Here is a 16,474-nt window from a genome sequence, read left to right on the forward strand (position 1 = left end):
AGCCATCCTCTCATCTCAGAGCATGCGCAATGGGCCAGTGGACCAAGCAGCCATGGCGGCAAGGATGGAAGCCATGCATGGCCCCAACCGCATAGGCTCCCCTCACTAAAGGTGATCTAGGTATTACTACTACTCAGACTCCAGTCTGTAAGAGCGAAGACTGATGCCAAGCTCTTGATACTGTACCACCCCCTGAAGGAGAGCACCGAACCACAGGGTGACAGGTTGATTACAAAGAACCCAACCATTCCAGAGGGGCCATGATTCTTCTATGACTTCATGGGATTCATACAGGTTTGTCTTCTCAATTCATAATGTCTTGGCTAGCACTACTATCTGAAGGCTTTCAGAGTGTCTAATTTCTCATCATGGGATTCCCCCAATAATACAACCATGGAGGAAGTGGGCATGACCATATTATCCACCGGTCCTCCTATATGACATATCAACCAGAAGCTGCCATCCTGAGAAAATCTTGGAATAATCACTTGAAGGTATAACTAAGGCATCAGCTAGAAGGTAAGGTCGAGGTGCTGTCCTTAAGATATACTTATATACCTTCAGCCAATAGCCATTATATATATATACAAGCTGTATTCATGATCAGTAGACTATACAGCTCTGGGAACCATGGAAGTGGCCCTTCTTGCCATTAATCCCAGTGTCCCACTTGGTAAATTTATGCTTCCTCTCCCCAAATCCTTAGGCTCTGTTAGACTAGAGATCCTAGTTCCCAGAGGGTAAGGGGGAGAACACTGCTACCAGAGGACACAGTAATGGTTTTACTAAATCTAAAAGTATATGTGCCTCCTGGCAACTTTGAGCTTCTCGTGCCAGAAGACCAGCAGGCATAGAAAGGGGTTACAGAACTGGCGAGGGTAAGTGATCCCGGCTGGCCCAGGTGAGGGGCATCTACAATGGGTGGTAGAGAAGGAAGATGGTGCACATCACTTAGTCTCAGGACCAACTGCAGCAGTGGCATTTTGGCTTGTTCCACTAACCCTACTATTGTCTTCCTTTTTAAAATATAGTGACAGGCCACCACCTTGAAGAAGCAGTGGAAGGACATGAAACTCAATGTGGGGTGCAAGTTGATCAGAGCAGGTACAAGGGAGGACTGAAACAGATACTGTCATTGCCCTGCCCTTATCCTTCAAACCCATCAGTGTGCCCCCAAGACTGCCAGCTGCCAGCACCTGCATCATGGCTGAGGGATCTTTTCCCCAGGACTGCAGGAAGCTGACAGCATACATCACAGGTCACAAGTGCCGGGGAGCAGCTTCAACACTCAGAGGTGATGTATAAATGCCCAGTTCCCTTGTTCTTTGGCTGGGATCCTTCTGAGGCATGTGTTTTATCCCACTTCCTAGGGCTTCCCTATGGGAGAAATCTTCACTTGCCCTCTGTGCTAGCTGGCTTAATAGTGCAGCCTTAGGGGGCTGCCTCCCCCTTCCCTGTATCACTTTCCCACTTCTCTGCCGTGTTGCTTATACCTCCCAAATACGCTATTTTCTCCAGGTCATCTCCTGGAAGGACCTATGCTAAAGACACATGTGGTTCAAAAGGAGCAATGATTTAGAGAGTGAACTCATTTCTATTTTTTTTTTTTTTTTTTTTTTTTTTGCGGTACGTGGGCCTCTCACTGTTGTGGCCTCTCCCGTTGCGGAGCACAGGCTCCGGACGCACAGGATCAGCGGCCATGGCCCACGGGCCCAGCCGCTCCGCGGCATGTGGGATCTTCCCGGACCAAGGCACGAACCCGTGTTCCCTGCATCGGCAGGCGGACTCTCAACCACTGCGCCACCAGGGAAGCCCTCATTTCTATTTTTAAAATATCTCTCTCCCTCTCCCTCTGCGTGTTCCTCTCCTTCTCCCCCTCCTCCCCCTCCCTCCTCCCTCCTCCCCCCTCCCTCCTCCCTCCTCCCCCTCCCTCCTCCCTCCTCCCCCTCCCTCCTCCCTCCTCCCCCTCCCCCTCCCTCCTCCCTCCTCCCCCTCCCTCCTCCCCCCTCCCCTTCCCTCCTCCCCCTTCCCCTTCCCTCCTCCCCCTCCCTTCTCCCCTCCTCCCCCCTCCCCTTCCCTCCCTTCTCCCCTCCTCCCCTGTGTGTGTGACACGCGCGCACAAGCATGGATAATACGTGAAAAGGGCCTATAAGGATATAAACCAAGTATTAACACCAGTTCTTTCTGGGTGGTGCAATCATGAATATTTCAAAGTTCCTTTTAATTTGTCTCTGTGTTTCGTTTTTCTGCAGCGACCACTATGTATTAGCTGCTATATTTAATTGGCAATTAGGAGATTACTAATGAGTTCAGTGGAGTGAGTGGTGGGGAGCAGGGCCAGGCTGCTGTGGTTGATGAATGGCAGGGGAGGGTGTGTAGACGATTCTTTCAAGAGGCTGGGCTAGAGAAAGGCAATGAGGTGGTCGCTGAAGTGGGGGGAAGAGGAGGGAGGGCTGTTTTAGGAGAAACTCGAGCCTGTTTATAGGCTGAGGGCAAGTAGCCAATGCCAAGGAAGGAAACAAAAATACAGAGTGGAGAGGGGGAGAGCTCGAGAAGTCAGGTCCCAGAGGAGGCCTGAGAGGATTAGACCCAGACCCAGGTGGAGGAATTCGTTTTGAACAGAAGTCAAACCAGAGGAAGGGAGGTGAGGAGGGATAAAGTCATAAATGCACTGACTTCATCCATTTGTTTATTTTACACTCAGCGTCATTTCACAAAGGATTGACAGGTTGAAGGGGAGTGGCCATTGAGAAGTCCCCTTGGAGGGACTTTCTTCCTGGTGTGGGACACAAGGTCCCCCACTGAGAAAGAAGCAGTGGTGTGTCTGTAGGGCTTGAGGAGACAGGCAAAGGTTTGGCATGATGGGGAAGGGACAGAGGAAGGGGGGCTATGGATGGTTTATAAAGACCATTGGATGGAGCCAAGGGCCCAGATTTGGCCCAGCTCCAAGGTCCACAACTGTGGAATCTTCTCCAGCAGCTGGGAGTGGAGAAGCCCGGGCCTCTTACTTGCTGTGGCTTGAGGCAAGTCACGTCACTCCTCTGAGCTGCGGTTTCCTCATCTGCAAAGGGGGAGAAAAATGACAAGTCTGGAGGGCTGCTGTGAGGGTTAAATAAAGCCACGGACACCAAGCACCTAGTGCAGTATCTGGCGCACAGGAGTGGCTCAATCCATGTTCATTCTCTTGCCCCTCCCCCTTGGACGGGACTGAATCAATGTTACCTGGACAGAAGGAGGCATGGGGGTTGGTACCTCACATTGATGGCTGCTGTTAGACACAACTTTAAATACAGGTGACTCTCGACATTCATGTAGTTATGTTCTACTAAGTTGCTGCAGAGACTGAAATAGGGAATATTGAATCATTGCCCCTTGAGGAAATACAGCGTTAGGTTCCTGCGAGCCTCTGGCCACATTTTCATCAACCGATCAATACATAACCTTGTTTTATGTGTGTTTCTGTTTAAAGACGCCTTATTTAATATATGTTGTTGTTTCATTAACGTCGAACTCATGGCCAACAGCACTATAACTCACGCCTGAATGAAGCTTATCAAACACACGTATTTTCTCCCCAATGCCCATCACAGCCTTCGTGCACTTGGGAACACTAGACAGCCCTTCAGTGCCGCGCTTGGGACTTTTTTTTTTTTTTTTTTTGCGGTACACGGGCCTCTCACTGTTGTGGCCTCTCCCATTGCGGAGCACAGGCTCCGGACGCGCAGGCTCAGCGGCCATGGCCCACGGGCCCAGCCGCTCTATGGCATGTGGGATCCTCCCAGACCGGGGCACGAACCCGTGTTCCCTGCATCGGCAGGCGGACTCTCAACCACTGCGCCACCAGGGAAGCCCTTGGGACTTATTTTAAGACAGCAAAATCACCAACAAAAAGCCCCAAAGTGAGAAAAACGTGGCATGGAATAGACCACAAAAAGTTGACAATGAGAGCTGAAAGAAGAAGGCAGAATGTCCCCTGGTTCCACCTCTCCTGGGAACATGCGTGTTGGGCAATCTAAATTTTTGCCACCCTGGGCCTGTGTATGTCCACAGGCGACAGTGAAAACACCTCAAGTATTGATTGGGGGTTCCAAGTAAATTTGAGGGGTAGGCAAACTTGCAAATACAGAGTCCATGAATAATGAGAATCAAATGTGTCTTTCTTTTTTCTTTTTTTAATTGAAGTATAGTTGATTTACAATGTTATGCCAGTCTCTGCTGTACAGCAAATATTTTTTCTGATTATAAAATTAAATAATAAACAAACAGAACTATACAGTGTCATAATTAAAGTCCTCCCCCTACCCTAGCCCACAGATAAACACGGTTAGGATTGCTGTAGTGTTCTACAGATTTTTGCTATACACAATAATGCCTGTGAGCATGCGTAGGACTGCGTGTGTCCATGTCTGTGTATCTGTGTGTATTTGGGTCTCCCTTTTTCTTTTCACTCAACAACATCTCTTGGATAGCTGTGAAAAAAACTTCTTTTAAACTCCTGAGGTTTTTTTTAGAGATGAATAGAAGTGGGTGGCATACACTGCAGTCAGGATCAGGAAGTCTTGGTTCAGACCCCTCAACCACATCAGGTTGGGGACACAGATCCAGAAAGGTCAATGACTTGCCAAACTTAAGTATAACCAGTAGTCTGCGGGAGTATAGTGTTCAGCATGTTAATGGAGATGGGGTAAGTTTAGAAGAACAACAGCTAGAAGGGTGAAAAGACTAAAAGCTGGAAAGTATTGTGAAGGGCCCAAGAGACTGTGACTTTCAGCCAGAGAAAACCGTGCTGTTGGGCTTCCCTGGTGGCGCAGTGGTTGAGAGTCCGCCTGCCGATGCAGGGGACACAGGTTCGTGCCCCGGTCCGGGAAGATCCCACATGCCACGGAGCAGCTGGGCCCGTAAGCCATGGCCACTGAGCCTGCGCTCCGGAGCCTGTGCTCCGCAATGGGAGAGGCCACAGCAGTGAGAGGCCCGCGTACTGCAAAAACAAAAAAAACAAAACAATGCTCTTTACACTTCAGAAGATATTGGTGCTGGATATTAAGAGGAACTTAGCTACTGAAAGGATTTAGACAATAGCATAAAATAGTACCAAAGCCTCTTCTAAAAACAGCTGTAGAGTAGCATGGGGTAGACTAAGCTGCTGCAACAGAGCCCGAAAATACAATGGCTTCTAGAAAATGGAAGTTTATTTCTCATTCTCTAGTCCACGTTGGTGGGTGGCTCCACTCCATGCAGTCATTCAGGAACCCAGGTTCCTTCCTTATCTTTGCTCTGTCAGCCTCTTTGAAGCATTACTGAAGCTGGGTTCCTTACACATCTGTGTTTCAACTCGAGGCAAGAGGAAATGGAGCACGGAAGAGCAAAAGCCTTAGGACTATTTCTATTTACTTTTTATTGGAAAGGATTTAGTCACAAAGCCACACTGAACTGCAAGAGCAGCTGGAAAATGCAGTGTCTGGTGGACTAGCCAGTTCTCCAGGTATTATATTGCTATAGAAGAGGAGGGTGGATTACATGTTGAATTAAATGAAACCCACTGTTTCATCCATCATCAAGCCTTTTTTCATTTCATTTCAAAGGCTGCAATAATTTAGACCCTGCCTTCTTTACAAAAAAAAAATTGGATGTGCATATCAGTGCATCATTTGGGATTCTTATGTTTGCCAAGAGACAGCACACTGCTATTAAACCTGCTTAAGCAATAAGATGGACCATCTCATATATCCAAAAGTCTAGGCTCTGCATCAGTGCACTAGCTCCTCTTTCCCAGGATTCTCCCCACCTCTGTCACGTGTTGGCTGCATCCTCAGACTGGGAGCAATTCCAAGTATCACCACCAAACACATCCACATCCAGCCAAGGGGGCAGACTGTTTTTGAAAGGGAAGAGACCCTTTGCAAAAGCCACCTCCCTGCCACAGGCTTCCCCTCTGGTTTTTCAGGCCAGACTTGCATCACAGGTCTAAATGCAAATCATCACTGGTTCTATTTGTAGTTTTTTAAGGAAACTCCATACTGTTCTCCATAGTGGCTGAACCAATTCACATTCCCACCAGCAGTGCAGGAGTGTTCCATTTTCTCCACACCCTCTCCAGCATTTATTGTTTCTAGATTTTTTGATGATGGCCATTATGACTGGTGTGAGATGATATCTCATTGTAGTTTTGATTTGCATTTCTCTAATGATTGATGATGTTGAGCATTCTTTCATGTGTTTGTTGGCAGTCTGTATATCTTCTTTGGAGAAATGTCTATTTAGGTCTTCTGCCCATTTTTGGATTGGGTTGTTTGTTTTTTTGTTATTGAGCTGCATGAGCTGCTTGTAAATTTACTACCATATGACCCAGCAATCCCACTACTGGGCATATACCCTGAGAAAACCGTAATTCAAAAAGAGTCATGTACCAAAATGTTCATTGCAGCTCTATTTACAATAGCCCGGAGATGGAAACAACCTAAGTGCCCACCATCGGACGAATGGATAAAGAAGATGTGGCACATATATACAATGGAATATTACTCAGCCATAAAAAGAAACGAAATTGAGCTATTTGTAATGAGGTGGATAGACCTAGAGTCTGTCATACAGAGTGAAGTAAGTCAGAAAGAGAAAGACAAATACCGTATGCTAACACATATATATGGAATTTAAGAAAAAAAATGTCATGAAGAACCTAGGGGTAAGACAGGAATAAAGACACAGACCTACTGGAGAACGGACTTGAGGATATGGAGAGGGGGAAGGGTGAGCTGTGACAAAGCAAGAGAGAGGCATGGACATATATACACTACCAATCGTAAGGTAGATAGCTAGTGGGAAGCAGCCGCATAGCACAGGGAGATCAGCTAGGTGCTTTGTGACCGCCTGGAGGGGTGGGATAGGGAGGGTGGGAGGGAGGGAGATGCAAGAGGGAAGTGATATGGGAACATATGTATATGTATAACTGATTCACTTTGTTATAAAGCAGAAACTAACACACCATTGTAAAGCAATTATACCCCAATAAAGATGTTAAAAAAAAAAGAATTAAAGAAAAATGATTAACTCATGCTAATTAATGGTCTCTTAGGATACAAATCTATTACAATTTACCCAATTTCAAAAAAAAAAAAATCATCACTGGTAAGAGGAATGCAACCACCATGACAGACTTGGACCAAACGGGATTTACCGCTAGAGCTGGGCTGAGGTCAGCCATTCCTTCGTCACGTGGGGAAGGGGGCCACCTGAACAAAATCAAGGCTCTGACTGCAAGGAAAAGTCAATGAATGGTTGCTGCATGAGCTACCAACTTGTTTCTGGCAATGATGGAGACATGGAACCAGACGATGATGTGATGGAGGACACATAAACAGCAGAGGCATAAACCTCAAGCTTTTTCTTAAATTGTGCCTTAATAAAGTTTAACTCCAGTGACGATATTGCTGGAGGAGCCAGAAACCTGGGGGAGCCACCCTCATGCCTCCTTCCTTCTCACCCCGTATTCAATTCATTACAAAATTTCGTAGTGTCTATATTTTCAGTGCCCTGGTTTTCTCTCCTTATGCACTCTCATGGCCCCAGTTCAGGTCTCATCTCCCGCAGGCACTATGACAATGGTAATCTACTGGTGCCCAGTCTCTCTTCCTGAAATCCACATCTTTGCTACTGTTATTCAGTGACATACCTTCACTGTTCAAAGAGCGCTGCACATATGCAGACACATCAGAAAGCGTCCCCGCCTTCATCTTGCTGGTGGGATAATGAGCATCTCCTTGCTTCCTGAAACCCATATCAGACCAGTTCATTCCCCTGCTTGAAAGCCCAATGCTTTCAGGAAATCCATCACCATGACCCTCAATGTCCTCCACCTCACCCTAGCCCCTTTCCCACCCCACCCCCAACAGTAGAGAACCACTTGCACTTCCCCAAATGTGCCTTCCCCTTTCACGCCTCCATGCTCTTGCACATGCTGCCCCCTCTGCCTAGAAATCCCTTATCCCCTCTCCATCTGGCATACAAGTCAAGGTCTCCTATTACTCTTCCTCCCTCTCTCCTTCTCCCTCCTCCCGCTTCCACCTCCACCCCCACGCACACAATATAGCAGTCCAGAAATGTCTGCTGAGTGGAGACAACTCCTTGGGACAGACATTAGTCAGGGCCAGGGCTCTCCAACTTCTCCAGCTAGCACTACTTAAGAAAGTGAAGAGGAAATGGGACCCCAGGGCTTCGGAGTGTGAGGGACTTGAAATTGCTCCAAGCAAGCAGGGTATTTCTCGAGTTTTATCTTTATATCTTATGCAAAAGTTGTATTCTATGCAGATTAAACAACATATCCGTGTTTGTTTTAATACAAAATATTTTTCCCAAATCTTCACATTGATGATCCAACAAGATATGCCTCCTTTATTCGTTATCCTCTCAAATTAGCTGTTCCCCAGCCCCCATCCGCCGCAGGGACCCCAAGAGAGACCTGGATGTTGTTCCAAGTGCACACCCTGAAGGAACAGCTGGGTTTCGCACCCCCGGGAGCTGGAGAATGGTGGGGGCGGGGAGGGGGTCAGCTGGCTGCAGACCGGGCCACGCCCCTCCTCTCCCCCGCCCGCTGCGGGGGTGGAGTCGCTGACGCCCCGCCCTCGGGGGCGGGGAGGGAGCCGCCTCCGCCGGCTACTCAGGCTCGGCTGGTTCCGGGTTGAGAGGCTGCGCTCGGACCGGAGCAGTGGCCGCTGAGCCCGCGGGGGTAAGGGGCCGCGCGGGGCCGGGTCTTGGGGCCGGGATCGGGCAGCTGAGCGTGCTCACAGCCCTCCTCTCCTCTGCCAGGCACAGCCGAGGTGAGGCTCTGCCGGGCTTCCCCTCCCCCTGAATTCCCCATCCCCAGCTTCTCCCCCTCCCCCCACCGCACCCATACCGGTATTACAGCCCCCCAAGGCCTCCGCCCCCCTCCTAGAGCCCCTTCTCCCAGCACACATCCCTTCTGACTGCCCCTTTCCCGAGAAGCTTCTTGCTAGGTGCACCTTCCCTCAGACACCTACGGCTCCCTCCCTCCAGCACCCATCGCTCCGGGTCACCCTCTGCCTCGAGACCACCTTCCTGGGCTCGCTTCCCGGGTAGTCTCTACCCCACACCTCTTATTCGCGTTACCCCACTCCCAGACAGCACCCATTCCTTCTCCTGTAGCTCCTGCTTCTCCGGGCCTGCTCCCCGCACCCATCCCTAGGTGCTGTCCCCGACAGCGTCGCGCTCTCCAGCCGGCCCCCTGCATCTCGGGGGACCCTCTCCGCCGTCCCCGGCGCCATGGCGTGCAGCCTCAAGGACGAGCTGCTCTGCTCTATCTGTCTGAGCATCTACCAGGACCCGGTGAGCCTGGGCTGCGAGCACTACTTCTGCCGCCGCTGCATCACTGAGCACTGGGTGAGGCAGGAGGCTCAGGGCGCCCGCGACTGCCCCGAGTGCCGGCGCACGTTTGCCGAGCCCGCGCTCGCGCCCAGCCTCAAGCTGGCCAACATCGTGGAGCGCTACAGCGCCTTCCCGCTGGACGCCATCCTCAGTGCACGCCGTGCTGCGCGACCCTGCCAGGCACACGACAAGGTCAAGCTCTTCTGCCTCACGGACCGCGCGCTGCTTTGCTTTTTTTGCGATGAACCCGCGCTGCATGAGCAGCACCAGGTCACAGGCATCGATGACGCCTTCGAGGAGTTGCAGGTGAGCCGCTTGGCGGGCCTGGGGCGGGGGCGGGGCCGGCCCGGGGGCGGGGTCAGGGTTGGACCGCAGGCAGGGCCCAGTCAGAATTGCCATGGGGCGGGGCCGCCGGCAGGGTCAGGGCCCTATCAGAATTAGGACGGGGCGGGGCCGCAGCGAGGAGGCGGTGTTGAGGGTGGGGCCTTGGGCAGTGCTCACCAGGCGGGGTCTCAGAGAGACCTGAAGTGGGGGGTGGGTGGGTCCATATTTGGGGAGAGATCACCAATGGAGTAGAACGGCAGGGACAGATGAAATCAGAGCTGAACCAGGTACCGCCTGGACAAGGTTAGGGACGGAGCCGAATCAGAGCTGGGCAAGGGCAGAGCCACTGTAAGGGGTCATGGGGCTGGACCTGGAGACAGGACCCACGTAAGAAGGGTTCAGGACTGAGTTGGAGACAAAGACACAGATGGGGAATAGGACAAAGTCGGGGCTAGACAGGAGGTGGGGCCGCCATCCGAAGATGAGTCTGGACTATACGGAGTAGCTGAGCTGCAGGCTTTGGGGCATGATGACCCGGGGTTCAATCAGGTATGCATCAGGGCCTGGGGAGCAGTACGTGGGCTAGATCGCTCTGGGCAGGTCAGGGTTAAATCTAAGAGAGGGTCTAAATGAGTGTCAGGTTTTGGTGCCAGGGGCTAGGCCAAGGTGTATGAGGGGCTAAGGCTGGGATCAAGTTCAGATACTGTAAAGACCATTCTGGGTTTAAATCACAGTAGAGGCCAAGTTGAGAGTGAGGACAGGACTTAAAGACTCAAGATTTGGAGAATAAGGCCCCGAGGTGAGGTGATTCAAGAAAAGCGAGGGAGGTGGACCTCTAGAAGTCTCCAGGGACTTTTGGTGACCTCCTTAGCTCTGTCACCAGGACTAAATGAAACAGTACATGCAGAGTAACCTGAACATAGTCAGCCTAGGACTGTAATTGGTCTCCCTTAAGCCTTCCTGTCCTCACGGACTAACTCCTACTCAACTCTCAAAGCCCTGCTCAAATGCCCTCTCTGTGTAAGCCTTCTCTAAGCTCCACTGGCCAAAACAATAGCATTAGAGCTGCATCTTCCCAATCTTTGTTAATAAGTATAATGTTTTTTAAAAAAAACAGTGTTCCAAGATTAGCTACATTTGGGATATACAGTATATTCTCTATACCCTCCTTGGAGGATTCTCAATGTACATTTGCATATTAAAGGCTTGGAGAAATCTTGTAGCAAAGAAACCCATTTTGCTGTGTTTAATAAAATGATTCCCAAGGTTATTTGAGCCTGGAATCTTTTTCTCAAGCTAAACAATTTAAATCTAGTAGCCTCGTGTGTTTGGCCTTGGGATACCAGGCTAGCACACAGTCCCCAAGAGAAGTCTCTTAGTCATCATATCTATGGCCCCAAAGCCTGCCACAAGGCCTGGCCCACAGTGAACATCAGTAAAGGCTGAATGAATGACCAGTCCTGACCTGAGCTGGTCCAGGCTGTGGAGCCTTCAGAAGAAGAAGGTTTTTGACTCCTTAAGCAGGAGCGAAATAACTATTTTCCCTGTTGTAGGGGGTCACCCCCCCCCCCGCAACTTATACATGAGTCTCTGTGAGCCAGCCTGCACCAGCAGATGCCCTGGCCCTATTAGGAGAAATGACTCCATGTTCACCTTACCCGCTCCTTGTCCCTTTAATCCCCAACCACCACTGACTCCCTTCCAGTTTGGCTGTTTGAGGATGGAGAGCAAGAGTTGGTGGCTCTGGGAGCTTGCACAAGATTGGCATTGACCGTCCACCCCCAGAGCCCCTTGTAAACTGGGGTCAGGCACTGGTATCCCCATCTCCCCATCTATGAAATCACATAAACAGGGAAGAGGAGAGAAGCTTGGACAGGACTAGGTGCAGGTCGTGAGTTTGAAGGGACTCTGTCTGAAACCATCTGCCCAACCTCTTCATTATGTAGATGTGCAGACTGAGGTCCAGAGAGGTGATGTGACTTACCCAAAGCCACACTGCCAGACAGCAAGAGCACCGGCCGGGAAAGCTCAGCCTGACCCCGGCTGGATCCCACCCCTCCTGCTCACCCCCTCCTCTCCCTGTCTGACTTGCTAGCTGGAGAGAACTCTGTGTTCCAAGGCTTGGTTCCCCTGTCCGCAAACCAGGAAATCCAAATTATTGTGTTGTGGTTTTTTTCAGTCCATTCCATGATCTGGGGCAGGCAGGAGAAAATGAACATATATTTTCCCCAAACGTTATTGAAACACTGTCATTCTTGGGTGAAAAGAAAAAAAGGACTGCCACTCACTTACCCTCTAGTGTACTGTCCTGGGGTCAGTCACACTTGGGTTCCAAACCTTCCTTTAGCACTGTCTGTGTAATCAGCACATGGAAGCCTTGATTCTCTCGCCTGTAAACCGGGGTCAGGGTGATTCTTTCCTACCAGGATTTTCATGAGGCTGACCTGAGATGAACCTGTGTTGAGATGCCTGGCACTTGGTAGGGGCTGGATCGGCAAGTGCTCCCATTCTTTCTCCTTCTACCTCTGAGAACTCATGTGCCCAGCTGGGCAAATGCCCAGAGCTGCCTCTCACTTGAGCAGGAGGCCTTGCTTTGGTGCCTCCTTTGGGCTTGGCAAGAAAGTAGCAGAGAAACATGCCTCCCCCTGGAGAAGTAAGCTCCTGGGTGAGGTTCAAGCCACTCCCCACCCTCCCCACCCCACCCCCTCTCTTCATGGGGAAGTGGGGCTCATTAGCTAGTTATGCACTGGAAATGAGGCTGAGCCTGCCCATCACACCCCTTCCTCTCCCAGCAGCTGGTGGTTTGTCCCCAGGGCTCCTGGAGCCTTGGACCCCTCTCCTGGAGCATAACAGACTCAGAGCGGCAGGGCCTTGGAGATCGCCTGATGCAAACTTCATTTGACAGATGGGGAAATGCCCTGGGGCAGGGGGGACCTTTCCCAAGGCCTTGAGGCCAGAGGAGGCTACTCCTCCTCACACCCGCTGCTTAGCAGTTGGCCTGGAGCTTTTTTGATTTATTATAAATCCTAGAGGCAGCAGAGCAGAAAGGTGAAAGGCTCTGGCTTTGTATTCAGGCAGCTCGAATCTTGCACTCCTATTTTCTGGCTGTGTGACCTTTGGGAAGTTCTTTATCATCTCTGAGCCGCAGGTCCCTCGTTCACAGCATGGGAATAATGGGGTTGAATTAAGTAAGACGACATTTGCAAGAACTTGGTACAGAACTTGACACATAGTAAGCACTGGATAAATGACAGCTCTAGTATGTTACATCATATTTGGCACTATTGACATTTGGGGCCAGTAAGTCTTTGTGATGCAAGGCAGTCCTGTGCACCGTAGGATGTTTCGCAGCATCCCTGGCCTCCACCCACTGGATGCCAGTAGCACCACCCACCCCAAGCTCTGACAACCGAGAATGTCTCCAGGCTTCATCAAATGTCCTCCAGCGTCAACATCACCCCTGGCTGAGAACCCAGGCCTACAGAAATCCTACTCAGCTTTCCAGGCTCAGCGCAGATATCACCTCCTTCATGAAGCTTCCCCTGACCTGCCAGGCAGAATCGCTTTGTACCCCAGATTCCAATACTGGGGTCAGATCCTGGCATCGTCACTGGTAATCTGTGTGTCCTTGGTCAGATCACTTCACTTCTCTAAGCCTCCACCGGCTCATCTAGAACGTGGGGATAACATGACCTTCCTGGGAAGGATGCTGTAGGGGTGAGGGAGGCTGTATCAAAACTGCCTCATGCTGTGCCTGGCACACAGCACACGACAATTTTTAAATATCTTTATTTTTTCTGATTATAAAATTAACATAATAAACAGAGCTATATAATGTAAAAGTTAAAATCCCCCATAATTCTACCCCTTGGAAAAACATGGTCTTTTTCTTAAAGATTTGCTTTATAGTTCTACAGAATTTTTGTTGTGTAAACGGCATGTGAGCATGTTTTGTGTGTGTGTGTGCATGTGTGCATGGACCTTCCCTTTTTTTTTCACTGCTGAGCACTGGACCATAGAGCAAAGAGGATGGAAGGAGCCCCATCTCAGAAGGGTTTGGGGGCTTCTCGGCCAATACTTACTGAGCCCTAGCCCACTGCCTGGGACTATACTAAGCGCTTTTCTGATATTGCCTCATTTAATCTTCATAACACCCTGTCGAGTGGGTACTGTAATTTATTCTTTCTACAGATAAGAAAACAGAGGCTCAGAGGAATTCAGTGACTTGTTTGGTCACCCAGATGGTAAATGGCAGGGACAGGATTTGAAGCTTAGCTAACTGGCCACACATGGCCTCGGAGCCGCCTCTGAGGGCTGGGTAGTTGTCTCCCCCGCACCCTGTCTGTCTTTGTATTTCAAGTGTACTCAGCACAGGGTCAGGCTAAGGACACAGTCTGCCCGTGCCAGCTGATGCACCGAGGGCAGGTGCTGGCTGTCATCTTGCTCAGGCATGGCATCCGGCTCTCTGGCCTTCTCAGCTTCCTAACCTCCAGAGGAGGGATTGGATGCAGTCCCAGCCACCCTCTCCAGGTCTCATGTGACCACTGGAGCCCTTCCCAAGGCCTCCTTCGTGCCAAGGGAGACAGCAGTGGATCAGCCTGGGATGGGAGCCCTGAGGAGTTGGGCATAGGGATTCAGAGACGCTGAGGCAGCCACACGGGGAAAGAACAGAGCTGGGGGACTGGATTCCAATCCTGGTGCTGGCTTCTTCCAGCTGAGTGGAAGGTGCTGCCTTCTCTGCACCCTTTCCCGACTTGGGAAGTGGAAATAAGAACAAAACTGTCCACTTAATGTATAAAGAGGGAGAGGGAGTTGCTGCCTATCCAGAGACAACTGATGTGAAGGTGGTTTATTTTGTGCTGTGGACAGGGAGGCAGCCAGGTTGTCTGTGTCCTGGGGAAGTGGCCTCTGATGTTACTTTTCCCAAGAGAGGGCAGGATTTGTGTGCAAAGAGCAGCCTCCGTGGGGGCGAGGCTGGCAATGAGTCAGACCCTGGGCTGCTGTTAGCATCTCTACTTCCCTCTTCACACGTGTCTGTCAGTCAGCAGCCAGGAAAGCCTGTTCATCCAGGACACATTGGCTAAGCACAGGCCACGGTGTCAAAACTCAGAATTGAAGTTGGGGCCCCAGGATGTTTATTTTCTAGAGAGAAAAGGATCTGGTAGGAAGTGACAACAGAAACAGTAACAACCCTAAAAAAAACTCTAGTCAGAGGGTATTGGACCCTTGTTATGTGCCAGGTGCTGTTACGGGCATTGAATCCTCACAGCAGCCGTTTTCCCTTTCCCTACTCCCCCAGTGGGGCTAGGATCAGCCCCATTTCACAGAAGAAAACGTTGAGGCTCAGAGGCTCAGTAACTTGCCGAAGGCCATACTGCGAGCAGGAGGCAGAGCTGGGATTCAGACTCACGTCTGCCTGGCTCAGAACTCAACCTCCTCACCAAAACCCTAACTGCCTCAGGGAGCATCCAAATGGGGAGGTACCTCAGAAACCATCCACTTCCATCCTCTCCCCACTTTACAGATGGGGAAACTGACTTGCCCGAGGTTGGTCCAGAGCCCAGCTCCCTGGAATCTCAGTCCAGTGCTATTTTCACAGCATCATTTACCTTGCGGACCTTGAATTCTGCTTGAACACTGGGGCAGGTGTGGAGGATCTGAGATGGTTCTATCTTGGATTCAGGGATTCATTCAATAATTTCTTCAGTCAACACTTCTGCTGTAGCTAACTGAGGGCCAGGTCCTGGGCCCAGAAGAGAGCAGGACAAGCTTGACCCTGCAGTGGTTCTTGGGGGATAGGCCCAGAAGCTGCAAGGTCATGTCCTAGGCTCCTCTGGCCATACGTCAGGGTTGCCCAGGTCCCCCTGGAGCTGACAACTGAGCTGAATCCTGAGAGCAGAGAAAGGAAACGTTACAGACAGAGGGAGTAACAACATCCACAGCCCCACTGCCTGGGTGCAGAGAGTGCCGGGGGCAGGCACCCTTTCTCGTTTAATCCTCACAGCAGCCCTAGGAGGTGGGTCTCATTGCCCCTTTTTTTTTTTTTTTTTTTTTTACGGTACACGGGCCTCTCACTGTTGTGGCCCCTCGTGTTGCAGAGCACAGGCTCTGGACGCGCAGGCTCAGCGGCCATGGCTCACGGGCCCAGCCGCTCCACGGCGTGTGGGATCTTCCCGGACCGGGGCATGAACCCGCGTCCCCTGCATCGGCAGGCGGACTCTCAACCACTGCACCACCAGGGAAGCCCCTCATTACCCCTTTTTATACATAAGGAAACTGAGGCTCAGAAACTGTGCCTAAGACCACATACCCAATAAGTGTCGCTGAAGCTAGAACTCAGACTCAGATGATCTGAGTCAGCCAGGGGCAGGCATGGAGGGGAGCCAGTGATTCGTTGTAACTGCAGGGGAAGGGGTGGGAAAGTGAGGCTTGACCAGCTCATGAAGGGCCTCGAAGGTGCCACCCCTACCCAAGGAGCTTGGACTTGATCCTGGAGATCCGGGGGAGCCAGGAACAGGTTGGAGCAGGTGAGGCTGGCCTGGTCGGTGTGCACTGAGGGGCAGCGTGCAGGTGGGACAGGTGGGGGGCAGCCTGGAGGAAGGGGAGCAGCCATGAGGTGCTGCCTGCCAGAGACCGCGAGGCTCAGAGTGGACAGGGTTGGGGCTCAGAGGCAGAGAAGATGTATGAGAGTTCAGGTCTGTCGGGAGGACCAGGACATCAGAGGGCTGCGAGTAGAAGAGAGATTGGGGGAAAGGAGAAGAGGGGCAAGTTC

General features: G+C 51.0%; 1 protein-coding gene across 2 annotated transcripts in view; it reads left to right on the forward strand.

Moving 5' to 3' along the window:
- The first annotated feature begins 8,658 nt into the window (after positions 1-8,658).
- Positions 8,659-16,474, forward strand: part of TRIM62 (tripartite motif containing 62) — a 31,362-nt gene continuing 23,546 nt past the window's right edge. Inside the window, exons 1-2 of one of the 2 annotated variants that reach the window (XM_060142715.1) lie at positions 8,659-8,722; positions 9,160-9,684. In XM_060142715.1, coding sequence (XP_059998698.1) covers positions 9,277-9,684 — 408 coding nt within the window. In that variant the 5' untranslated portion in view covers positions 8,659-8,722; positions 9,160-9,276. Of the gene's footprint in view, positions 8,814-9,159; positions 9,685-16,474 lie in introns of both variants that reach the window. The other variant, XM_060142714.1, reaches the window with a different exon arrangement.

The sequence above is a fragment of the Lagenorhynchus albirostris genome, chromosome 2, assembly GCF_949774975.1.
Source record: "Lagenorhynchus albirostris chromosome 2, mLagAlb1.1, whole genome shotgun sequence".
NCBI lineage: Eukaryota > Metazoa > Chordata > Mammalia > Artiodactyla > Delphinidae > Lagenorhynchus > Lagenorhynchus albirostris.